Here is a 27,728-nt window from a genome sequence, read left to right as displayed (position 1 = left end):
TCTCTGACTGGAAGAAATTTGTTTAATATTTAAACCTATTTTCTGCACATTCCAGCACATAATTTTTTTGTGTGTGTGTTTACACTCAGTCTTTCAAATAGATGCAAGTAAAACACAGCAGAAAATAAATAAAATCAAAGACTAGCGGTTCTGTTGCTCTATTTTCACCTGTAAAGCAGGAGTTGGGTAGACGGAGGTTTACCCTGGTGCAGGTGTGCCGAAGAATCCGCGAGTTTTTCTGTGAATTTCCGTGGTACGGAAATACGTGGTAGCGCACTCGGTGCTTGCTTGGAAGTTTAGGGGGTTTTTTTCGCTGTAAAAAGAAGTTTTATTCCCACGCACAACGGACACAAATGTTTTTGTCACTTTTTATGGAATCAAACTCAAAGTAAGGTCAGTACTTCCACGCTTTAAACGCTGCACGCTCATACTCTCTCCCGCACTCGATATATGATCCACTGTTGATCTGCACACAGCTGTTGTCACCAACATTGCACTTGCTTACGTCACTGTCATGAGACATTCTCGCAAAAAAATCACGGTTTTAGTAATGCAGTAACACAGCGTTCCTATGGGAAAGTAACGGTAATCTAATTACCGTTTTTGCAATAGTAATCCCTTACTTTACTCGTTACTTGAAAAAAGTAATCGGATTATTGCCCATCTCTGCTTATATGTGAAAATGTTGTTGGGGAAAATATATTTCCCTGTTTCATTGAAAGGACAGTATAGTAACAGTATAGTTCTGAGGGACTTGGAGATTGAGAGTTTCATGGTGCAATTTGAAGTGTTTTCAGTGTGAGAAAATGTCAGAAAACACTGAGGTTCCTGTGGTTATTTTGTAGCATTAGAGCACAAATATCAGGCCAGTGTCTTAATTTACATAACTGTGGTTTCTCAGCATACGACATCACATCTGCTTGAGACTGCATGTGGAAAATATACCTGCAGCCTTCAGACGTCTCCAGAGAACTGCAACTAGCAAGCAATACTCTTCACTTTCTAACTGCTGTGGATTACAGAACTGGTAAGAGTAGCAATTTATTTTTATTCCATCTGGATGACCATAAAATTAAACATCAGCTGTTAACTGCTTGTGTCATGTTCATGCAAATTAAAAGCCTTTAAAAACAACATACCATAGAGACAAGTTGTATGTGTACAAGTTTAGGAACCGTAAAATACCTGCTGTGTAAAAAAATTGTTTATTTGAAAAATTTTAGACATAAAAGAACAGTTTATGAACATCACATCATTTCATGCAGACACCAAATGATACTTTTTTCTTTGATTTGCTTTGTGCTTGTTTAAATAAAAGGTCATATGACACAGGTCAGAGTGGCTGTTAATTACAGAACAAATCTAAAATGATTATATTCACTGTTAAATAAAATAATCTACACTATAGCAACATTACAGATGCATTTTTTTAAATCTAGAAATGAAGTTTAAGAAGGGAAAAAATATAATGTGAAGCTTTTGCATGGACCAAATATATTAACTTAAGTTTCTGTTACTGATGGCTCATTTTACACAGCTTCTGTGTCTCAGCAATGTGGAGACAATGGAGAAACTTCTTCTACTTGGCCATCAGTGAGATGCATTTCATATTTTTCAGATATTCTTAAACTGGTATACAAATAGAGACTCTAATCAGTGCTCACTTTTTTCCCACATAATGAGTTATTTTTTGTTCTACAGTCTTTCATCTGTCTGGATCTTCAGCTGCTGCAGGTCAGTCATGCATGTACCTTTTTCATAATAAAACACAGGTTCATGCCTTTACACCCATTTTGTAAAATGTTATATCCATGATCTGATTGGTCAGTTCAACATATATATTTCTGCGATTATGATAAATGTAGTGCTTTTTGTACGTATAATTATTTTGATTAGATTTATTCTGTTCTATTCTATTTCTCTAATTTTCAGCATTTCTGTGCCTGAAATGAGCATCCGGTTGTTGTTCACCTATTTTTTTCCTTTACTATAACAGTTAAAGGAAGGTTGAGAATATAAACCCACATAAACCTGCCCAGTGAATATTCTAAAATTACTTTTGATAATAACATATGAACCTTTTTCTGATACAAATAAAATATTTTTGCTTACAAGCAGAGAAAGCAAACGCATAACTTATTTAAGGAATAGATATAATTGCAGTCTGCAGAATTCATATTCTACAAAGAAAGATGTCTTTAAACTTGTAAAATAAAACTAGATTGCTGGCCCCCAAAGTAAATCTTGCAGGAACGATATATACAGACTTCTAAAAGAATAAATTGTCGTTTCAGAATCTATCAGCTGATTTTCCACATAATTTTTAACGTTAATATAATGCAAAACTAAAAACTAAAAGTGTAAAAGAAATAATTATCTCAAGGGCACCAGATTACTTATATCAGAACATCAGATATTCTGAAGAAGGTAAAAACTGAGGTTAAGATTAAACACCTCCATCGCCTGAAGCCTTTAACTGATCTTATAATGAAAGATAAGTTCACAGAAATGTAGGCAAGAGGTTTAATCTCACCACTGTTAAAATGTGACTCAGGATTGAAACTTGTGATTTCATTAAAGAACTTAAAGAGCAAACATACGCAGATCAATCCAATGTCTGATGATAGTACATTTGCATAAATGAACTGCAATATTCTTACAGCTGTCCCATGAACGGTATTGTAAAATAACTGAAATTTACGGGGGGGGGGGGGGGGGGGGGGGTGTGTCTTTTTACAAAATAATCAATATTGTACCTTTATATACCTTCATATTTAATTTAATAAAATAATATTTTGTAAAACTAGTAACTTGGTCATTTTTGTGTGGCCCGGAAAGTTTCAAAAGGTTTTTATGGGTTTCGTAGAAAAACCAAGGCTTTGACAAATCTAATGTTTGAAAATCTTTGACATGCTTAACTCTCTGTTTCAAAACACCCCTTGACACCAGCAGGTCATAATTGAATATGCTGATAGAAAGAGAAACAGGTCTATATGGGTTCAGGGAATCCAAAGAAGCTTGTGTACTAAACACTAACTATTGTGCAGGTAGCTTAAAAATGAAAAAGGTAGAAATATCACCTCAGTCATTCATTTTGTTAAGAAGCCTACTCTCCTTTCAACATCACAGAGCAAAGAGCTGGTTTAATGTCCTAATAGTTGACAGTTTTTGTGCTAGCGTGGTGTAGTAATAAGCTAATAAACGTGAGTTTTAGAAAATTGTTTTGCAGATGTCATGTGTGTACTGTTGTCCCCGCTGCTCTGACTGTGAATGGTGTTTTTTTTCCCTCACTGGAAATTAAATATTGGTTTTTTTGTTCAATTTGGATTTTTTGTTTTGTTTTGGGTTTTTTTTTTTTTTGCAACACCAGTTTTAGGCTATGTCCACAGTAATGCGTTTTCATTTGAAAATGCATTGTTTTCTCTCCGTTTTGGCCTCCTGTCCACACTGACACAGCGTTTTCCCCAAGGAAAAACACAGCATTTTGAAAACGCTCTCAAAAACGCATACATTTCAAAACAGAGCTGTCCCGTCGCAGTGTGGACACTCGAAAACGCAGACTTTTGAAAAAGATGACGCATGTAGGTCATATGATGCAGTCATGTAACAACTTAAACCAAGATGGCGGATGGCATCGGACAGCAGTTGTTTTGTTTTCTCACATTTTTGGTAGTCGAGTCGTCTTGCGTTTCACGCATGCGCGGAACTGCAACGTCAGCGTTTTCGACCATTTTAGTGGTTCAGGAAGTGAACTCTTTGAAAACAACTGAAAACGCTATTGTGGACGCAGGGCGTTTTGAGACAAAAATTTTCAAATCTATCCAGGCTAGTGTGGACGTAGCCTTATAGAGTCTCCATGTTTCCTCAGTACTTATCCGAGAGTAAACATTGGTTTACTATAAACAGCCTCCTTTTGTTTTGTTTGTTTGTTTTTTACTTTTCCTGCATTGTCAGCAAAACAGTAGCTCATGGTTAACATTTAGTCTTTCCCATCTACAAAGTAATATGCCGGTTTAGGATTTTCCATTACATGTATGTGGGAACATTATCAACATCAAGCATTGTCAGTCTTATCTGTATGTGACCTTAACAGTGTTATACTGGTAATTTATAAAGTATATTAACACAATGACTAATGTCTAAAAAGTCTTGTGCTTCTATTAAAATCCCTGATTGAGGTTGAGAAAAGTATACTGGCAACTAGACAGAAACAGTACTGGCCTACATTAAGAACTCTATTTTAACAGCAATGAAAATATATTGCGAGAAGCACAGGAAATAAACAGGATTGTAGCTGAATACACCAGCATGAACCAGCATTATTCAAATCGTTTTGCTTGTTTGTTTAAATTATCCATTGTCTATCATTTTTTCCCCTTTGTGATATAGAAAATGGTACTTTGATATGGAGTATATTTCTGGTTATCGGACATGCACTCTTTGTCAATTCCAGATTGGCTCAAGTTTTCTGTTATGGAGGTTGCCCCACAGTACTCTCATATCTGCATCTTTGCCTGAATTTTACATTCCCTTCCTGCTGGACTCAGGGAAGACACTGACTTACGAACTGAACTGAATCACAAATTGGTTTTACTCAAAAGTCTCAATACTCATAAATTTTATTGAATAATTCTGAGCATGTCTCACAAGCAGATTAGTTAATTATGAAAGACTGTAAACTATATTAGTAAACAATGAATATGTCTTGATGCATGCTCAATCATCCAGGTAAGTAAACAATACTTTTAAAAAGTTGGTTATTTATGTATAAACAAATGATTATTCAATATTTTAATGGGAAACGAAAATAAAAAATTGTGATTTAAAGTGACTTTTTTTATTTTATTTTTAAGATTGTTATTTCAACTCAGTATCACAACGTGTAATAGACACGCTGGTGCAGAAGTTGCATTACCAGCAGGGGGCGATAATATATTAAAAGTCAAGAGGTTGGCATTGAGCAAAACAAAACAGTAAAAGTACATTTCAGGGTCCTTATTTGCCAAAAATGATTAAGTGAGGCAGCTAATATGTATATACATGTATATACACGGGCATCGGCCAAAAAAAAAAAAAATTGCTCGTACTCATGCTGTCCCGACGTTATGCCAGCGCATATTGGGAATGGCATAGGCACCGATCGGTTTTCTATCGCCCATTTGCTGGGAGTAAGGGCGCCCTCCGTGCGGCTCAGCAGGGGCGGATCTAGAAGGGTGGCATGGGGTGGCAAGTGCCACCCCAGTTTTGCATATGACAGTGTTGTTTATTAAAATAAGATAGCATTAACAGTTTGAGCATAGTTACAGTCAACAGTGAATATAAATGCTAAAACTGAATATATTGGATAGTGTTCCCCCCCTCCACCATTATCATGGTTCAGGCCATAGCAGGACCAGCTTTTTTCTTGTTTTCAGTAACAAGTGATGCTTCTGATTGTGCCAGAGCACATTTTGAACAACACCATGGGAATTTCGGATTTTACATAGGTGGTTGGATGTTACACTCTGGAAATGGAAGGAAGGTGAGTGTTATTAACCCTCTGTGGTCCACGGACATGCTGCACCTCCAAATCACGTGACTGAAGCTGACATAGCAACAAGCTGCAGCCACGCTGACTCTCTATTTCAGCCCGCATTGAAAGTTCAGACTTTAAAGTTTTTAAATTTTAATTACAGGCCAGTAAATCCAGAGTTGTGATAATATATATATAAGCCACGCTTTTTTCTAAATACTGTCGTCACGCTTTTGTGTGTGTGTGTGTGTGTGTGTGTTTTAAGTGTTTTCTAAGGACAGCACAAAAACAGTAAAGAAAGGGAAAAAAGCCACCTCTTTCCTGTTGGTGGAAAAATGTACCATGTCGACCAATTTTAAAAAAAAAAAGTCAACATGTGGGTTTTGGTTGTTTAGGAAGAGGGGGAAGTTTTTGGGAGTGAGGGCAGCGAGACAGACGTTTAGTGTGGAGTGTATACTTAGTGTGTTGTGTTGTCTTGTGTAGCTGTTCTGTTGTGTTATCGTTTTGTTTTGTGTGTCAGTGAGGGCACTAATGAATCTCACAAAGGCACATTTGCAATGTAAACACTGTCACTAAGTAGAAAACCAGCGGAGTGATATACCTCCTGTTGTCAGGCCTGCAGGTTTATCCCTGTGCTCTTCTCCTGTCTTTTGGTGGACAAACTTTTTTTTTTTACTGGCACACATCATTTGTGGGGCATATTATTGCAACACCTGATTGTTCTCTCATTTTAGTTTTAGCAATATTTTTAAATGGTTGTAGAAAATGAAAAAAAAAACCCGGCAGGTGTATTGGCTGCATTTTTAGATAAATAGCTGTATATGTTTACAAAACGTACAATTGTATTATATTTGCATTTCAAGTTATAAAAATTTACTCAACATGTCTGTGGTTTTTTTTACAGTAAAAATACTACTAGGATTTTAAGTTCTTTGTGTGATTTCAGATCAGTAATAATACTATTAATAGTACTAATGCAGTATGTCAGTGAAAAAAACAACTAAATTCAGATGAGCTGAAAAAGAATGACACCAAACAAGGCAAGGGGAAAAAAATAAAATGAAACAATTTGAGGGTGAAATACAAACGTAAACTCAAAAGGAGTCACAAATGGCCGGTTGTATTTCAGACCTCAGTGGGTTAATCCAACAAATCATGAAAAATTAGGTTTAAATTTTTGTTCATGACAGTGCAGATTTCTGACATTTTGTGTAATTTAAGCTATAACAATGTGATTGTTTTCTAACAAAAAACAGTGTGAAACTTAAGTTAGACTTGTGTTTGTAAATGAACCGCCCATAGTTTTCTAGAGTTTATACTTATTGGGCTACATATTTATTTATTATACAGGCTATACAGTACATAAGATGAAAACACACATGTTTTATGTAACTAAAGTGTGTAATTATGTGGGCTACAGACAATAATTAAGTTATAGACTATATTTATATGAAAAACGTGTATACTTACTGCATTTGAATCATTTTAACCATATGTAACCACCTACATATGTGTTTGAAAAAAAAGGCTTTGATTTTGCCACCCCATTTGATTTCTTTGCCACCCTCATGCCACCCTAAGAAAATTTCTCTAGATCCGCCCCTGCAGCTCAGGGAGGAGAGGGCGGGGCGGCGGGGATTCTCTGGCTGGCTGGAGCGGCATCTAATAACCAACCCGCAAAACAAAACAAAATAAAAATAAACCAACAAACACGAAAACACCAGACATTATTATTAGGGGTGCAACGATATTCGTATCGATATTGAACCGTTCGATACAGTGCTTTCGGTTCGGTACGCATATGTATCGAACAATACAACATTTGTAATTTATTTTATCAATTTTCCTTCTGACGATGCTGTCTGTGTTGAGCGCTCAGTGAATCTGTGTTCGACTACTCCGCCTAGGCTGCACTGTCGAGCGCAGATCCACTGAGCGCTCAACACAGACAGCATAGTCAGAAGGAAGAGCGCAGGGCAAGCTAGCGAGACAGAAGTTAAGCTCTACTTGCAACATTCAGATCTGGCGTTTGGAATTATTTTGGTTTTCATGTGACGTATGACCGTGAAGGTAAGCGAGTCATGGACTAAAGTAAAACAGTATGTTGGATGTGCCATGCAATGCTCAATTACATTGGTGTGAACTAGTGTGTTAGCGCAGTTAGCTCGTTAACGTGTTTGCCGTGTAGCCCCATGCACGGAGCGATACTGGTGTCAAGCCAGCCTCCAATTCGAGACTTGCAGTCAAGCCAGCCTCCAGTTTGTTTTACGTTCCCTGTGTATTCAAAGTATTACGGGAATGGATGTGGAAACCGGATTTCAAAATAAAAGCCAACTTCGAGTGAATTAACAGATATGTTAAGAACATAATAACATATAATTTAGGCTTCTTTTTTTTTTACAAACTCTAATGTTAGATCTATATGACACAGCCTTGTACCCTAATTGTGCCCTGTCACTATCAAGGCCATCTTATTTTGGATTTCAAAGTAAAAGCCCTGTGAATCTTTATTTTTGAACTACTCTTTCAATGACTTAATAATGCTCTTAAAAGCAAAAGTCGTATTTCCAAATACTATTTGAACTTTATATCAACACATTCCAACCACAGTCTTTTTCACAGTGATACCATATCAATATCAAGTCAGTCTGATTTTGCCTTTCATAGTAATGGCCCTTTGAAATTGCCGATATTTGACTTAATCTTCTAACGATTCAAAATGCTCTAAAATGAAAAATTCTTGTTTCCACAGGGTAAGTCCACTTTAGATCAACAGTATACAGACCCACAGTGATACCATATCAATATGAAGTCATTCTGATTATGCCTTCCAAAATAAAAGCCTTTTCAAATTGTCCATAATTGACCTAACTTTCAGTGATTTCAAAATGCTCTAAAAAGGAAAATTCCTGTTTCCACAGGGTAATTCCACCTTAGATCAACAGTATACAGCCCCACAGTGATACCATATCAATATCAAGTCATTCTGATTATGCCTTCCAAAATAAAAGCCTTTTTAAATTGTCCATAATTGACCTAACTTTCAGTGATTTCAAAATGCTCTAAAATGGAAATTTTCTGTTTCCACAGGGTAATTCCACTCCAGATCAACAGTATACAGCCCCACAGTGATACCATATCAATATCAAGTCATTCTGATTTTGCCTTCCAAAATAAAAGCCTTTTTAAATTGTCCATAATTGACCTAACTTTCAGTGATTTCAAAATGCTCTAAAAAGGAAAATTCCTGTTTCCACAGGGTAATTCCACCTTAGATCAACAGTATACAACCCCACAGTGATACCATATCAATATCAAGTCATTCTGATTATGCCTTCCAAAATAAAAGCCTTTTTAAATTGTCCATAATTGACCTAACTTTCAGTGATTTCAAAATGCTCTAAAATGGAAATTTTCTGTTTCCACAGGGTAATTCCACTCCAGATCAACAGTATACAGCCCCACAGTGATACCATATCAATATCAAGTCATTCTGATTTTGCCTTCCAAAATAAAAGCCTTTTTAAATTGTCCATAATTGACCTAACTTTCAGTGATTTCAAAATGCTCTAAAAAGGAAAATTCCTGTTTCCACAGGGTAATTCCACTTTAGATCAACAGTATACAGCCCCACAGTGATACCATATCAATATCAAGTCATTCTGATTATGCCTTCCAAAATAAAAGACTTTTCAAATTGCCAAGATTCGACCTACTCTTTTAAAGATTTCAAAATGCTCTAAAAGTGAAAATTGCTGTTTCCACAGGATAATTTCACTTTAGATCAACAGTATACAACCTCACGATGTTACCATGTCAATTTCAAGTCATTCTGATTTTGCTTTCCAAAATAAAAGCCTTTTCAAATTGCCCATATACGACCTACTCTTTTAACGATTTCAAAATGCTCTTAAATGAAAAATTCATGTTTCAACAGGACAATTCCACTTTAGATCAACAGTATACAACCCCACAGAGATACGATGTTAAGATCAAGTCACTCTGATTTTGCCTTCCAAAATAAAAGTATTTTCAAATTGCCTGTAGACGACCTACTCTTTTAACGATTTCAAAATGCTCTTAAATTGAAAGATGCTGTTTCCACAGGATAATTCCACTTTAGATCAACAGTATCCAACCCGACAGTAAAACCATGTAAATTTCATGTTGGTCTGATTTCGCCTTTCAAATTAATGGCCCGTCAAATTTGTCCATATGTGATATACTATTTCAATTATTTCAGAATGTTTTAAAAATGAAAATTGCTGTTTCAACACATATTGGGTTTTCATTTTGAAAAGCAAAATCAGACTCAATTGATTATGACAGAATTGAATCATAAAGATGATGTAAAAGGAAGCTGAAATTGCCACTAAGTTGTAATTGATAGTACGTTCATATTTCAAGTCTGTGGAAAGATGTCTAAATAAAGAAATTACAAAACAGCTTTCGAAAGCTGATGTGAGGTCCAACATGAGTAGAACAGAGCATTTTCCTGCATCATTATTCATCAAGATATCACTTGAGACCCTAGGAAGAGCTGTCTCCGTGGAGTGAAATTGACGAAAACCGGACTGAAACTTATCGTAAATGCCATGTTTGTCCAGAGCTGCCATAAGCTGCTTAGCCATAACCTTTTCTAGAAGCTTAGCGATTAACGGTAACTTAGAGATAGGTCTGTAGCTGCTCCAAAGAGAGGAGTCAAGCTGAGATTTTTTTAAAAGTGGGAGAATAGCAGCGTTTTTAAAATAAACCGGAACTATACCAGATGCCAGTGAAGAGTTGATTAAAGTGAGCACACATGGGCCAATAGACTGGAAGACATTTTTGAATAATGATGCAGGTATAATGTCAAGTGAACAGGAGGATGCTTTCACTGAATTCACTAATTTCACTAGCTCAGGTAGTGAAACCAGAGAGAAAGTATCCAAGATAATGGGCCGGGATGGGGTAGAGATTGAGATAACAGGTGCTAACCATCCGTCTGACGGGGGACAAAGGCTCATTAAAAGACAAGTTAAAAACAATAACATACAGGGAGTGCAGAATTATTAGGCAAGTTGTATTTTTGAGGAATAATTTTATTATTGAACAACAACCATGTTCTCAATGAACCCAAAAAACTCATTAATATCAAAGCTGAATGTTTTTGGAAGTAGTTTTTAGTTTGTTTTTAGTTTTAGCTATTTTAGGGGGATATCTGTGTGTGCAGGTGACTATTACTGTGCATAATTATTAGGCAACTTAACAAAAAACAAATATATACCCATTTCAATTATTTATTTTTACCAGTGAAACCAATATAACATCTCCACGTTCACAAATATACATTTCTGACATTCAAAAACAAAACAAAAACAAATCAGCGACCAATATAGCCACCTTTCTTTGCAAGGACACTCAAAAGCCTGTCATCCATGGATTCTGTCAGTGTTTCGATCTGTTCACCATCAACATTGCGTGCAGCAGCAACCACAGCCTCCCAGACACTGTTCAGAGAGGTGTACTGTTTTCCCTCCTTGTAAATCTCACATTTGATGATGGACCACAGGTTCTCAATGGGGTTCAGATCAGGTGAACAAGGAGGCCATGTCATTAGTTTTTCTTCTTTTATACCCTTTCTTGCCAGCCACGCTGTGGAGTACTTGGACGCGTGTGATGGAGCATTGTCCTGCATGAAAATCATGTTTTTCTTGAAGGATGCAGACTTCTTCCTGTACCACTGCTTGAAGAAGGTGTCTTCCAGAAACTGGCAGTAGGACTGGGAGTTGAGCTTGACTCCATCCTCAACCCGAAAAGGCCCCACAAGCTCATCTTTGATGATACCAGCCCAAACCAGTACTCCACCTCCACCTTGCTGGCGTCTGAGTCGGACTGGAGCTCTCTGCCCTTTACCAATCCAGCCACGGGCCCATCCATCTGGCCCATCAAGACTCACTCTCATTTCATCAGTCCATAAAACCTTAGAAAAATCAGTCTTGAGATATTTCTTGGCCCAGTCTTGACGGTTCAGCTTGTGTGTCTTGTTCAGTGGTGGTCGTCTTTCAGCCTTTCTTACCTTGGCCATGTCTCTGAGTATTGCACACCTTGTGCTTTTGGGCACTCCAGTGATGTTGCAGCTCTGAAATATGGCCAAACTGGTGGCAAGTGGCATCTTGGCAGCTGCACGCTTGACTTTTCTCAGTTCATGGGCAGTTATTTTGCGCCTTGGTTTTTCCACACGCTTCTTGCGACCCTGTTGACTATTTTGAATGAAACGCTTGATTGTTCGATGATCACGCTTCAGAAGCTTTGCAATTTTGAGACTGCTGCATCCCTCTGCAAGATATCTCACTATTTTTGACTTTTCTGAGCCTGTCAAGTCCTTCTTTTGACCCATTTTGCCAAAGGAAAGGACGTTGCCTAATAATTATGCACACCTGATATAGGGTGTTGATGTCATTAGACCACACCCCTTCTCATTACAGAGATGCACATCACCTAATATGCTTAATTGGTAGTAGGCTTTCGAGCCTATACAGCTTGGAGTAAGACAACATGCATGAAGAGGATGATGTGGACAAAATACTCATTTGCCTAATAATTCTGCACTCCCTGTAGTGATCAGAAATAAAAATGTCCTCAGAGCAAATAAAATCAATATTTAAACCCAAAGTAAAAACAAGGTCCAGTGTGTGACCTTTACTGTGTGTAGGACCGGACACATGCTGAGTCAAATGAAAAGAATTCATAATGTTCATAAAGTCTCTGGCGAATAGGTCGGAGTCATCATCAACGTGAATGTTAAAGTCCCCAACTATAAGCACTCTAGACAGCCTCATAGTAGCGGATAAGAAGTCACTGAGCTCCGATAAAAATAACCTGTTATATCCAGGTGGACGATACACCACAGCACAGTAGAAAGGATCCTTGTTTTTTGAATTTGAATTTTGAATCCTGGGTTGTGTGAAATCCCAGAAATAAACCCTAAACAAAGTGAATCTGCAAACTAAGGTGTAGGTCTGTTAGGTTATGTTGTGGTTATCCTCGAGTTGGGGGATGGGTGTTCATACTGGAGTTCAAAATTAAAACCAGAGGGAGTGTTCGCCCAGGGCACCAAACAGGCTAGTACCGCCAATGTTTGAAATAAAACGTCTCCGTGTGCAACTGCAACTTCTGCATGAGTGTCCATTTCATGCTTTGGTGAAGCATGAGCGGACACGGTGGACCAGCGTTTTACACATTTTGCCATAATATCATGTTGATGATTTTTTTTAAAACTCTAATTTAAGAGGACAAGTAAATAATAAAAAATCTAATTATGAATTCAGTTTTTTTCTGTTGCCTCACTGCATTTCCTTATTTGAATTGTTAATGGATTTACTCAGAAATGTATGTTTGGAGGATCAGAATAACTAAGTTTTAGCTCGTTTACCTTTTGCTTCTTGATTTTAAGTATTTAAAAACTAAAACACATCTGTTCTCATAATCTGTTCTTTCTTTTTTTAGATGCTCAGATAAGATTAATTGATCCTGATAATTCTGGGGCAACTCTTTGCTCTGGAAGAGTGGAAATCTATCACAACAACAGATGGGGAACAGTCTGTCATCATGGCTGGGACCGAAATGATGCCGAGGTGGTCTGCAGACAGTTAGACTGTGGACCAGCACTGAATGCCACTCGATCAGCTCACTTTGGTGAAGGAACAGGACAAATCTGGCTTGATGAAGTGTCCTGCTCAGGAAGTGAAAGTTCTCTAACTGATTGTCAGCACAGAGGATTTGGGATACCCTACTGTGGACATGGTGAGGATGCTGGTGTCATCTGTTCAGGTGAGACACTTTTTGGATCATGAACGGTATTCAGTAACAATTTGTTCATGCAGCTGTAATCTAGAGAGAAATATGTCTGTTAGTTATTTTTTTGTAAACCTTTTTTAAAATATATTTTTTAGAAAAGCTGTTGTGTGACTGGATCTGGTTAACTCTCGCACACGTGTGTCATGGTGCTGGGTCTGTGACCCAGCATGCTGAGTTATTTTGTATTTTGATTGTTAAGGTTCTACTAGTATTATTAGTTTGCCATAGCTGAGTTTAGTCTAGTTTATATTATCATCCATCTCTGTGGTGGCGAACATCAACAGACAGGGTGGGTTAGGGTCAGGTCCTTTGCACATATAGGCTCGCAAACTGATAATTTGGAGCAGCATCAGTCTGTTGTGACTGAGGGCTACTAATATTCTAGGGGCTCTGAACTTGGGAATAGCAGTCTGTCTTTTAATGAAAGGGGCATGATGGCACAATGGATGTCTAAACCTCATTCCATCCATCCATCTTCTGCTAAGTCAAACCACCTTAACTGGCTCCTTTCGATGTGGAGGACCAGCGGCTCTACTCTGAGCCCCTCCTGGATGGCTTAACTTCTTACTCTGTCAGAGCACAGACACCCTTCCTAGGAAGCTCATTTCTGCCACTTGTATACTCAATCTTGTTCTTTCGGTCGCTTTTACACTCAGCTCTCTCTTCACCATGGCGGACTGGTACAGTGTCTGCATCACTGCTGCTGCAGCACCAATCCATCTGTCAATCTCCCGCTCCCTTCTCCAGTCACTCGTGAACGAGACCCCGACATACTTAAACTTCTCCACTTGGGGCAGAAACTCCAATGGGCACTTCACCCCTCTGGTCCTCACCCTTTTCAGCCGAGGACCATGGTGTCACAGTACTGGGTCTGCGACCCAGAGTTTTGTGTTTTTGGTTTAAGTAAAAGGATAAAGAGCTGCTCCAGTGTTCCATGAACAGGACGAAAACCGCGTTGTTCCTCCTATACCCAAGGTTCGACTAATGGACGGGCTCTCCTTTCCACCACCCTGGCATTGACCTTTCCAGGGAGGCTGAGAGGTGTGATCCCCCTATAGTTGGAATACCCTCTGGTCCCCCTTCTTAAAGATGGGAAGCACCGCCTCGGTCTGCCAATCCAAAGGTACCACCCCTGATCTCCATGTAACATTGCAGAGACGTGTCAGCCAAGACAGCCCTACAATATCCAGAGCCTTCAGGAACTCAAGGTGAACCTTATCCACCTCAGGGGCTCTGCCACTAACTACAGTGGGGCAAAAAAGTATTTAGTCAGCCACCGATTGTGCAAGTTCCCCCACTTAAAATGATGACAGAGGTCAGTAATTTGCACCAGAGGTACACTTCAACTGTGAGAGACAGAATGTGAAAAAAAATCCATGAATTCACATGGTAGGATTTGTAAAGAATTTATTCGTAAATTAGGGTGGAAAATAAATATTTGGTCACCTCAAACAAGGAAAATCTCTGGCTCTCACAGACCTGTAACGTCTTCTGTAAGAAGCTTTTCTGTCCCCCACTCGTTACCTGTATGAATGGCACCTGTTTGAACTCATCATCTGTATAAAAGACACCTGTCCACAGCCTCAAACAGTCAGACTCCAAACTCCACCATGACCAAGACCAAAGAGCTTTCGAAGGACACCAGGAAAAGTATTGTAGACCTGCACCAGACTGGGAAGAGTGAATCTACAATAGGCAAGCAGCTTGGTGTGAAAAAATCAACTGTGGGAGCAATCATCAGAAAATGGAAGACATACAAGACCACTGATAATCTCCCTCGATCTGGGGCTCCACGCAAGATCTCATCCCGTGGGGTCAAAATGATCATGAGAACGGTGAGCAAAGATCCCAGAACCACACGGGGGGACCTGGTGAATGACCTGCAGAGAGCTGGGACCAAAGTAACAAAGGTCACCATCAGTAACACACTACAACGGCAGGGAATCAAATCCCGCAGTGCCAGACGTGTTCCGCTGCTGAAGCCAGTGCATGTCCAGGCCCGTCTGACGTTTGCCAGAGAGCACATGGATGATACAGCAGAGGATTGGGAGAATGTCATGTGGTCAGATGAAACCAAAGTAGAACTTTTTGGTATAAACTCAACTCGTCGTGTTTGGAGGAAGAAGAATACTGAGTTGCATCCCAAGAACACCATACCTACTGTGAAGCATGGGGGTGGAAACATCATGCTATGGGGCTGTTTTTCTGCCAAGGGGACAGGACGACTGATCCGTGTTAAGGACAGAATGAATGGGGCCATGTATCGTGAGATTTTGAGCCAAAACCTCCTTCCATCAGTGAGAACTTTGAAGATGAAACGAGGCTGGGTCTTCCAACATGACAATGATCCAAAACACACCGCCCGGGCAACAAAGGAGTGGCTCCGTAAGAAGCATTTGAAAGTCCTGGAGTGGTCTAGCCAGTCTCCAGACCTCAACCCCATAGAAAATCTGTGGCGGGAGTTGAAAGTCCGTGTTGCTCGGCAACAGCCCCAAAACATCACTGCTCTCGAGAAGATCTGCATGGAGGAATGGGCCAAAATACCAGCTACTGTGTGTGCAAACCTGGTAAAGACCTATAGTAAACGTTTGACCTCTGTTATTGCCAACAAAGGTTATGTTACAAAGTATTGAGTTGTATTTTTGTTATTGACCAAATACTTATTTTCCACCCTGATTTACGAATAAATTCTTTACAAATCCTACCATGTGGATTCATGGATTTTTTTTTCACATTCTGTCTCTCACAGTTGAAGTGTACCTCTGGTGCAAATTACTGACCTCTGTCATCATTTTAAGTGGGGGAACTTGCACAATCGGTGGCTGACTAAATACTTTTTTGCCCCACTGTATTTGTTTAAATGCCTCAGTGACCTCGCCCCTGAGATAGACGAGTCATTCCCCTCGTCCCCAGACACTGCTTTCTCCACGGAAGACGTGACAGTGGGATTAAAGAGGGACTCGAAGCATTCCTACCACCGCCTGACAATGTTCTCAGTCGAAGTCAGCAGCACTCCACCCACACTATACACAGTGCAGGTAGAGCACCACTTTCTCCTCCTGAGTTGCCTGATAGCTTGCCAGAATCTCTACAAGGCAGTCCGCTAAACCTCTTGTTCCCAGTGGGATTCATCCCTAGTGCTGTCAGCAGTTTCACAGCCACCATCTGAGCTACTAAGTCAAGTGGAGAAACAAATTTTGTCTTGAAGAAGAAATTTTGTCTTGAAGCTGCTGGCATCAGCAATATTCATACACTGCCAATGCAGAAACAGTGCATCCAATTCACGCTGGATAATTAATGGGTCACATTCAGGCTAAATCCAGCCTTTGTCCTCAAATACCTTTCTCTCCAATGCATGCCATTGGAGTTAGTGGTGTTTGGCCCCCACTGCTTTCTCCTCCCATGAACAGGAGTGCTTACACGTTCACTGTCCGGTTATGGAGAGAACTGGGGCTTTCAGGAGGTCTGACCAGCTGTTTGTTTCCTGGGCTAAGCCACATTTTGGCAAGCCTATTAGTAAAGAACACATTCCGACTGGACTGCAGCAGTAATTAAGTTGGAGTATTCTAGCACTAGTCTGTACCCCAATGAAGCGCCGTGCTCATTCTACAAGAGGAATGGCAACCTTATGGGCCCTCTTTCGTGGTGTCGCTATAGAAGAAATATGTGCAGCACCAAGCTGGGTTTCTCCTTTGACCTTTGCAAGGTTCTACAGGCTGATTTCATTACACGATCTCTATTCCACACTGTCTTAAGTGTGAGTCCTAAGATGACAGTCAGTCGTTCAGATGAGCTTATCTGTCAATACAGGGGTCTGCACGTCTCCATAGTAAGACAAATGTTTGAAAAAGAACAGTGCCTCTCCTTTCTCTTAGTGTGAGAAGTTAAGCCGTCCTGGAGGGGCTCATAGTAGAGCCACTGCTCCTCCACATCGAAAGGAGCCAGTTGAGGTGGTTTGGGCATCTGACAAGGATGCTTCCTGGGTGAGTGGTTCCAGGCATGTCCCACTAGGTGAGGAGATCCTGGGGCAAACCCACAACATGCTGGAGAGATTATATCTCTTGACTGGCCTGGGAACGCCTTGATGTTCTCTGCTTAGGCTGCTGCCCCCTGACCTGGCCCTGGATAAGTGGAAGATGGATCTCTGGATGAGTAAAATTTGAATTACAAGTTTGCAGCTCAAAGTATATTTATATAAATATCATTCTGCAGGTTTGTGAATATTTTTCTGTAAGTGTGAATTGAAAACACTAGTGTGTAAAATTTTTTTACAATTTACAAAATTTTAAAATACAAGTTAAAGTTTTTCTACATATTCTCACTTTTTGATTCTAGGGGCTCTCAAATTTTAAAACATATTTACCTTCATATGTCTTCCCCTTGATTTGATTTTGTCTCTGAGCTCCAATGTTCTCCCAGTGTAACGTGTTCTCATGTTCTTCATTTAGATACTCACTGGACTGTGTGTAGTTATTGTCATTTTTTAAACTTCAAATTAGTGGACATTGGTGGATGTATCTGCCACAGATGTTGAAATAGCTGCCTTTATTAAATAGAATAAAACTTTTCATTTATAATTAGTTATTTGTTTTGTGTTTAGAAATCAGATTAACTGGGCCTCAGTCAACTCGCTGCTCTGGAAGAGTTGAAATCTATCACAACAACAGATGGGGAACAGTCTGTGATGATGGCTGGAACCTAAATGATGCCGAGGTGGTCTGCAGAGAGTTAGGCTGTGGATCAGCATTGGAGGCCACTCAATCAGCTCATTTTGGTGAAGGAACAGGACAAATCTGGCTTGATGATGTGACCTGTTCAGGAAGTGAAAGTTCTCTAACTGAGTGTCAGCACGGAGGATTTGGGACTCATGACTGTACACACCAAAAGGACGCTGGTGTCATCTGTTCAGGTAAGATATATTTAGGACTGTCCAAAAAATGTCAAATGCCAGTAAATGAACTTCCTGTCTTATCATTTTTACCACCTAGAAGTGTTTTTTGTCATTATGCTTTATCCTGAACTTCACGGTAAGCAGAGGACCTGAGTTCATACAGTAACCGTATGAACTGTGCAGTACTGAGTAATAACATGTTCTACTATCAATGCACCTGTAATCCAAACAGGAATCTGTCCATTATTCATCAATTTAAAACTGTCGGTGGCTTTGGCCAAACACCACCGTGGGGATTATATGTGGCTTTTGTCATTTGTGTCTTTAACTGTGGGGAAAAAAATTAATGTCATCAAAACTTCATGAACATATTGAAATAGTTACCATAATCAACAACTGAAAACATTCAAAACGTACTTTATTCTCTGTTTAAAATATAGATTCTTTGTGTTTTCTGCATTTAGGTGTGCCCATCAGATTAGCTGGTTCTGGGTCCACTCAGTGCTCTGGAAGAGTTGAAATCTACCATCAAAAAACATGGGGAACAGTCTGTCATCATGGCTGGGACCTAAATGATGCTGAGGTTGTCTGCAGGCAGTTAGACTGTGGATCGGCACTGAATGCCACTCAGTCAGCTCACTTTGGTGAAGGAACAGGACAAATCTGGCTTGATGAAGTGTCCTGTTCAGGAAGTGAAAGTTCTCTAACTGATTGTCAGCACAGAGGATTTGGGACACACTCCTGTGGACATGGTGAGGATGCTGGTGTCATCTGTTCAGGTGAGACTCTTTTTGATTCATGCACCTGTAATACAGAGAAATATGTAAGCTGTGCTATTTTTTGCATCATCAACTGTGTGTTCGATTGTGCTTCAAATGAGTGAAATATCTACACAAAGGCATCATGTTTTTTTACTTCCTGTTTTACATTGAAGGTTACGTTTAGGTTTTACTTCCTGTTTTTTCCCTCGGTCTGATTGTCTGTTTGAGCTCATATGTTCTTAAAGTGTAACTTGTCTTCCATGTTGTGTTTTTGGATTGTTATTTTTGTTTTCTCCTTTAGATTTTGCCATTTTGTTATCCATATTTCTAGTTCCTCAGATGATATTAGTTCCCTTTTGTGTCCATTCTGTCCTAATCTTATCTCTGTTTTGTCATTATTCCTTCTGGTGTGAAGTAGGTTTTGTCTCCATGTTTGTTTATCTCCTCCTCGATTCGCTTCTCTGCATGCCACCAATCTGCTCCCTGACTATTGTCTGGTTATTATCTTTTTTACCCACTTGTTTAACTTCAAATTACTGACTTGTATTTGAAAAATATATTTGACACAGATGTTGCTATCATTAAAACATTATATTTGTAACTAAATATATATTTTCTGTGTTTTCTGATAAGGAATCAGATTAGCTGGACATCAGTCTACTCAGTGCTCTGGAAGAGTTGAAATCTATCACAACAACAGATGGGGAACAGTCTGTGACCATGGATGGAGCACAGAAGATGCTGAGGTGGTCTGCAGACATTTAGGCTGTGGACCAGCACTGAATGCCACTCAGTCAGCTCACTTTGGTGAAGGAACAGGACAAATCTGGCTTGATGAAGTGTCCTGTTCAGGAAGTGAAAGTTCTCTAACTGATTGTCAGCACAGAGGATTTGGGACACACTCCTGTGGACATGGTGAGGATGCTGGTGTCATCTGTTCAGGTGAGACTCTTTTTGATTCATGCACTGTATTCAATTCAAAATAATCCAATCCAGCTGTAAGCCAGAGAGAAATATATCTGTTTGAATGAGATTTACATGTTTGAGACTTCTAAACAAAATCATCCAAAAATGTTAAAATTGCTGCTGCTGTCTGTGATCCAGTAATTTGGCATTAGGATCTGTGTAATTTGTTGTAAGTTGTGTGTCAGAGACGTTTTAATTGACATTAATTGAAGTTTGCGTGAAGGCTACTGCAGATGTTTTTCACAGACTGTTCCTTGTTTGAATGACCTGTATGGAAGAAAAAACAGGGTTAGAACACATTATGGTGAAGTAAGAAGAACATTTTGCAGTCCAACCTTTGCATTCTTCAGTATTCTTCAGTACCAGCCTGCATCCCATCCCCTGTGTGTGTGTGTGTGTGTGTGTGTGTGTAGTTCTGTTGTCTTTTGGATTTTTGCAACAGTTAATAAAGGCTCACTTGTTGGAAGATTTTGAAACCATTTCCTTCATTAAATAGGAGAACGCATTATCAAATATCAAATATATGTTTTCTGTGTTTTGTGTTTAGGAATCAGATTATCTGGGCATCAGTCAGGTCGTTGCTCTGGAAGAGTTGAAATCTACAATAAAAAAAGATGGGGAACAGTCTGTGATGATGGCTGGGACTTGAATGATGCTGAGGTGGTCTGCAGGCACTTAGACTGTGGCACAGCACTAGCACCTCCTAAAGAGGCTCATTTTGGTGAAGGAAGTGGACCAATCTGGCTTGATGGTGTGGCCTGTTCAGGAAGTGAAAGGTCTATAATCCAGTGTCAGCACAGAGGGTCTGAGAAAAATGGCTGCACACACCATAAAGATGCTGGTGTCATCTGTTCAGGTACATCTCTCATCATCAACAGATTTATCATTAACTCACAGTAGTTTTGCTTCTCTGCCTATTTTGTCCTAAAATTCAGGGTGATCACTGCAAATCATCTCATAAAGTAACCATCCTGCACATCCTGCATTTTTCAGTAATAAAATGTTCAATAATACTAATACAAATAATGCTAATACTTGAAATGAGTAAAGAATATGAACAGCCTATTTATGCGAGATAATTCATAATTTTATTGGGGAGGGGGGGGTCATAACCTCCCAGAAATTACACCCCTGAAAATGTTCTGCTATGAATGTAGCTGTAATCTACAGAGAAATATGTTTTCCATCATTTTTTTAATCTGCCAGTAATTAAAAGACATAAATGTGGGTCTGTGTGTAGTTATTGCCATGTATTTGTGCACTGTGAGTCTGAGTGAACGTGAGCTGAATGAAACTTATTTAATGTACAGAAATGAGTCTCACAATAATGTTCAATTAAAATATTAAATGTATGTACTCTGAGTTCAGGTGCACGCATCAGATTAACTGGGTCCACTCGTTGCTCTGGAAGAGTTGAAATCTTTTACAACAACACTTGGGGAACAGTCTGTGATGATGGCTGGGAGTTAAATGATGCTGAGGTGGTCTGCAGAGAGTTAAACTGTGGAACAGCACTGAAAGCCACTAAGTCCGCTCACTTTGGTGAAGGAAGAGGATCGATCTGGCTGGATGATGTGTCCTGTTCAGGAAGTGAGAGATCTCTCACTCAGTGTCAGCACAGAGGATTTGGGACTCATGACTGTACACACAGCAAGGATGCTGGTGTTGTCTGTTCAGGTAAGAAACTTTACTAATCAAAGGTAAATTAATAATAAAGGTCAATACAATTTTTTACTATTTATTTCATTACCTCTTGGTTTTGTCTTTAATATTATGTCATTAATATTATTTACGACTCCAGCATTTATGAAAAATTATTAGCTTGACTTGTTTGTTATCATTCAATATTAATTATTCACAGCCTGACAAATAAAGTGATGAGTGAGAACTGTCAAAAGAAACTGATTTAATATGATTGAAGCGTCCTATAACACTGAAATGTGAACTTAACATAAAGTATATAAATAGGACTGTAGGACTGTTCTTTTGTTTGATTTTTATGATCATTGAGCAGCTCAGTGATGTAAAGTTTGCAAATGATTGCACTCATGAACCAATTACACACTGAATAACATTCAGTCCATCAAAATGTTTTGTCTTATTGTTTATTATGCTCACTGTGCCCAGGTGTGCCAGTCAGATTAACTGGAAGCACTTTGTGCTCTGGAAGAGTCGAAATCTTTTACAACAACACTTGGGGAACAGTCTGTGATGATAACTGGGACATAAATGATGCTGAGGTGGTTTGTAGAGAGCTCGGCTGTGGAACGGCACAGAGTGCTGCTGTATCAGCCCGCTTTGGTGAGGGAAGTGGATCCATCTGGCTTGATGATGTGGACTGTTCAGGAAGTGAGAGATCTCTGACTGATTGTCAGCACAGAGGATTTGGGACACATGACTGTACTCACCAAAAGGATGCTGGTGTTGTCTGCTCAGGTGAGAAATTATTTTTTTTAAATATTTATCATTAAATATCAATAATATTTAAATACTGTTATGTGGTGGGAGATTTCTTTCTTTTTGTATTGATCACATAGTTTAACCATATCACTTTAGTAATGTAGAAGCACATTTTCACCAGTTGTATGCATGTGCACCGTAAATGGGCCTTATGCTCTAACACACATGTGTAACATGTAAGAGTTACATAGAGTCTTTGTCAATGTGGGTATATAAGATGTGAGGATGGCAGCCATTGTCAGAGACCGCTTAGGTGTTTGACCAGAGTCTCTTCATATTGCAATATGTTATTAAGCTCACTTGAAATCATGCTCACCGAGATGTTTGCGGGTTTATTTGAAATTTCCATGACAATTATTAATATATAAAGTAAATTTTTGCCATTTTTAATTGAATCGTCTCTCCATGACTGCTGTTTTCCTCAGTGATCCTCCCAAAGCCCAGAATCTTCATGATTCCTGCTGGTAAAGTTGAGCGGAGAAGCGATGTCAGCATCACTTGTTCAATATCACCTCAAAGCCAACAGCTTCTACAAGGTGAATTTACTCTGAGGCAGATTTCAGGCTCATTCAGTCAGACAAAACCATCAACCACCAACTCTGCTACATTCAAGATCCTCAAAGTAGATTTTGACAAGGATGGATTATACCAGTGTGAATATTCACACGACTCCAGCATCTCCACAAGTGACTCTGTCACCGTCTCTGTTACTGGTAATAAAATGTACTATTGCTTATATTACAGTGACAGGAAAATACTGTGTTTACTTGTTACGCCCACTACAGGTTATTAGCATGTAAATATAACATCCATTAAGATAAGAAGTCTTAATTTCAGCAGTTCATCGATCAACGACAACACTTAATAGTCACTTCCCAATTATGTCTAAGATTGCAGAAACCCAACTTAATTTCATGCCAGTGTTCACTGCAATCAATAAATTAAAATACATGCCATGTGAATAAAGATTTTCATATTCATCCTGCCCTAAAAACTCCCAGAAAAGCCTTCAGTTAATCCAAAATACAGCTGCGAGAGACTGAGAGAAAGAGAACGCATATTTCTCCCATGTTGGCATTTCTTCATTGACTCCCTGTTAAATCTAAAATCTAAATCCTTGGTTTGGCCAAAGGTTTCTTCCTGTTAAAAGGGAGCCTTTCTTTCCCAATGTTGCCAAGTGCTAATTCATAGGGTGCAGTTTCTCTTTAATGCTGTACAGTCTTTATCTTATAATATAAAGCGCCTTGAGGTGTTTTGAATTCTCAATATCTATAAAAACTGAATTAATCTGAAATGTCTGGGCACCAAAGAATTGCTGGACTTTTGGGAGAGAAATGTTGTCCTATTCTTGAGGGATAAACGATTCTAGCACCTCAACAATCCTGAGCTGTCTTGTTTGTTTAATGATGGATTAAATGTTTTCAGTCAGTTAAAAAGATCTGGATCATATTCACACATGACACACGCATTAAAAGAGTGACAGAGTTTTTTCCGCCACCAGGTGGTGCCTCTTTTTCAATAGAGCTTCTTTATTTGTTGTTTATTTTGTTTTCAGTGTTGCTGCAGCAGCCCAGGATCTCTGTGACATCTCCAGATGGAAGACTTGCTAAGGTTTTTGAAGTTATAGAAATCATGAAGGGCTACAGCTTCATCTTCACCTGCTCAAACAATGATCGCTATTCAGGAGGAGTTTTCAATCTCATCTACTCTGGCTCCAACATGAAACGCATGAAACACAATAAGACATCTGTCAACAGCTCAGCCTCCTTTAGTTTCCCTGTAGCTGACTTTGGACACGAGGGCCGCTACAGCTGTGTGTATGAGATAACTCTGACAGAAGGAACATTCACTTCTCCTGAGGCGGAGTGGATTTATGTCTCCGTTATATGTAAGTTAAGCAAACACCAGAACTCAATATTTCTGTTTGCTGTGAGTGCCATGGGTCAGTTTACGTAATGTTTTGAGTTTTTTAAACTCTCAAGTCTTGTTTAGCATTTGCACTTGTTCTTAGTCTATTTAGTCTTGTTTTCAGTTCCTCGTTGCTTTAATTCCTCGCTCAGTGTTCTCTGCTCATTCATTCATGTGTCTGTTTTCCACATTTAATTATCGAGATTTCGAGAGCGAGTGTTCCTTGTGCTTTGCTTTTAGTTTTGCTTCCATTGTTTAGTTTTCTGTGATTTAATTCAGCTGTGTCTTGTTCTCCCCGGCTGTCTCTGCTTTCCTGATTGCCCGTGTGTGTCTGTACTGTATAAAGTCGTAGTCTTCTTTTTCCATAGGACAGAGCAGGTCTTTATCTTGCCCTAGTGTGTTTTCCATGTTAAGGGTTTCAGTTTCTCTTTTTGGCCTTTGTTTTGCTAATGCTTGTTATTAGCCAAAAGAAATGGCACACTTTAGTTCAGTCTTCTCAGTCTTTATGCATCTGCTAATGGTTCTTCCATCTACACACAGTCAGTAGCATCTACTGATCATGGCAGTGATAGTTTGACTGCATCATGTTGGAAGGTTTTCGATGACACAGAAAAAGGATTTTAAAAATACTTGGAATATTTAAACATTTTTTGTAAGTATGTGGTTTTAATCAAGTTTAATGATGCCATATGTTATGAAAAAAGTTGAACAAAGAAATAACCCACACCTGTTAAGTGCCTGAAAATTGTGGCTATAAAATGTTAATTTCTTCACAGCACACTAAATACTTTTGTTGAATCCTTCAAAATCACTTTGAGTCTCACATTTACATCATGTAAGTGTGGCTACACACTTAAAATAACACAAATCTAAAGCTTTCTAAACCTAACTGTAGGTAGTTCATTAGTGGCTGTTGTACAGTCTGCAATGTTGTATTGTGGTCACCATATTTGTCAGATGGAGCCACGCCTCCATCTCGTGGAGAGGGTTTTTTCATTCACTGGGAGCCCATTGTTTTATAATCTATTGATGTTAACATGATTTATGAGGAGATTTTTCACAAGATTTGTTTCAATGTCTTTAAAACAAAATAAATTATATGACAGTTTGTGCTGTGGTAAGTGATGATGACTGATCTCTTTCCACAGATTCAAGAACTCCAATCCTGAGATATGTTCTCCTGCCTCTGGTTCTGCTTTTGGAGAACATTGCCCTTCATTTCTACTATAAGGTACATCAGAGTAAATAAAAGCATGTATGAAACTGAGTAGTAGCTGAGAAGTGTAGGAACAGTAACATGGATTGTGTATCGTCTCTCCAGGTCATCAAAAAGCAGAAATCAGACAAAAAGGAGAACGATGAGACGGATGTTTCCAGAGCTGAAGAAGTGGAGGCCGAGGAGGAAGCGGTCCAAGAAATAGAATAGAATTGAAACACATAGAAACACACACAAGTTTAAAATCCACTATCTGATTTTATCTATATCTATCTCTTTCTATATATGTATATAGATATATATTAGTCCATATATACTCCAGTCCTCTCTCTTTTTTTTCATCTTTCTCTGATTCTAAAAGTGAAGTTTTTACAGATTAAGTATTTTTTTCGCCCAATAACCTCTATCTTTAGCGAGACAGAATATGTGTCAGTTTGTGATGTCTTTGTACTCTTGAGTGTTTGAAATTATTTTCCAATTAAAAAAACAAGTTCCCTTATTTATAGCCTCCTATCCTGTGGCACTCACAGCAGGAATGTATGACAGTGATGAGAAGGAGAAGTATGCAGCCGGGGCCAGAGGGGGTTAAATGAATGACATCATCCAACAGCTTTTTAGCTGGCATATCTCAGTGTGGTTTGCAATTTGCAGGGAAGACATGACAGGAGTCAGAAAGATGAGCAGATGAACAGTGTCTGAAAGTCATGTCATTAAGAAATAGCGAATATAAGGAAAACAGGGGTGACTCAAGACTCACATCCATGCCGCTTATAACTTAAAATATGACGTTTATGACGTTTGACTTTGATTTGATGATTTCTTGAACTAAGCTAAACTGTCAGCCTTTTATTGCAACAGAAAAGTGGAGTCCACAAGTTTACAAAGACCAAAAATATCTCTAACATTAATGTCAGCTCCTTCACATGCTTGATGTCTAAATGTATGAAAATTTCAAACCACCTCTCACCATCAGTAACATGTCCCAAACAAAAACACTCACTGACCCGCATTTACTTTGTTGGGATCTGGTCACATTAGGCCGGATTGTGTCAGTAGGACCGACTAGACCCCCGCAGATTTAATCAGGCCTGCATTTGACTCCGTCCTTGTGGCTAACGAGTTTTTGTGGGACATATGTAGTGTTTTCATTCACCCATCTGTGAAGATACGAAGTCAAGGAAAATATACTGATTTCTGAGAGCATGTCAGACACCACTGATCCAACATGTGGCTGTAATGTGCTGAGTAATTCTGACACAGCATAGGATCAGTGAAATTTATCACATCATGTTACCATCCAACAACATCTTTTGTTGAACTTGCTGTACTCTACTGTTGAGCTCTCTGACCACTATAAGTCTGTGAAGGTTCTTTAAGTTGCTTGAAGACGTTTCACCTCTCATCCGAGAAGCTTCTTCTGTTCTAGGGTCAAATGGTGGAGAGTCCCAGATTTATATAGTTGGTAAAGCTACGCCCCCTGCTGTCCAAGATCAACACAGCTAGTAGGACTGCTGTCACAGGAAATCTTAATTAGCGACTTTATTTCCTGTTAGTACATTAAATATTTGTGCTTTTATTTCTGTGTTAAATAAAGTTTGTTCAGCTGCAGTAATGCTCATGATCAGAAAGTTGCAGTATTTTTAAAAAGTAAAAGGCTAGAGCTTTGCTTCGACTTTAGTTTATACTACTGTCAAGTTTTTTGCATCACTGTTTTTCTGTCACATTTTATAATTTGTTGAAATAAATATGTGATTGTATTAAATGTGATGTCTTTTTTTCCTGCTAGTTATCAGCCTTTTGTCATCTTGCTAACCACCTGCCCCTGTCTTTCATTCATCTTTTTTATAGTTTTATTATTTATTTTGATTTAAAAAAGGATGATCTCTGCATTTTCTGCTTAGATGTGCAGAGGAGATCAGCTGGTTTAGTCAGTTTGCTGGAAGAGAGCTAAAAACGAACTTTCTTTAAGAGATGCCAGGATATTTTTTGTTTTAAAATATGAATGGTAAATGGCCTGTATTTATATAGCGCTTTTCTAGTCCCTAAGGACCCCAAAGCGCTTTACACAACCAGTCATCCACCCATTCACACACTGGTTAAACCAATTAAACTAGTGGGTTTTAGATAACCTTTACTACCGCACTGTTCACTGCACAGCACAACCAGCACAACAAG

The 27,728-nt window shown here is 39.0% G+C and overlaps 1 protein-coding gene across 1 annotated transcript; it reads left to right on the top strand.

Moving 5' to 3' along the window:
- The first annotated feature begins 891 nt into the window (after window positions 1–891).
- Window positions 892–27,569, top strand: LOC120727547 (deleted in malignant brain tumors 1 protein-like). The gene is made up of 14 exons (XM_040021871.1): window positions 892–1,027; window positions 1,538–1,593; window positions 1,702–1,734; window positions 13,001–13,324; window positions 17,952–18,260; window positions 18,707–19,021; window positions 19,637–19,945; window positions 20,517–20,825; window positions 21,338–21,646; window positions 22,097–22,405; window positions 22,855–23,142; window positions 23,985–24,317; window positions 25,486–25,568; window positions 25,659–27,569. Exons 2-14 carry the CDS (start codon window positions 1,554–1,556, stop codon window positions 25,761–25,763), a joined length of 3,066 nt encoding a protein of 1,021 aa, XP_039877805.1. The 5' UTR covers window positions 892–1,027; window positions 1,538–1,553; the 3' UTR covers window positions 25,764–27,569.
- Window positions 27,570–27,728: the final 159 nt, after the last annotated feature.

Source organism: Simochromis diagramma, unplaced genomic scaffold (assembly GCF_900408965.1).
Source record: "Simochromis diagramma unplaced genomic scaffold, fSimDia1.1 OVJJ01000205.1, whole genome shotgun sequence".
Taxonomy (NCBI): domain Eukaryota; kingdom Metazoa; phylum Chordata; class Actinopteri; order Cichliformes; family Cichlidae; genus Simochromis; species Simochromis diagramma.
This window is presented reverse-complemented; position numbering and strand designations above follow the sequence as displayed.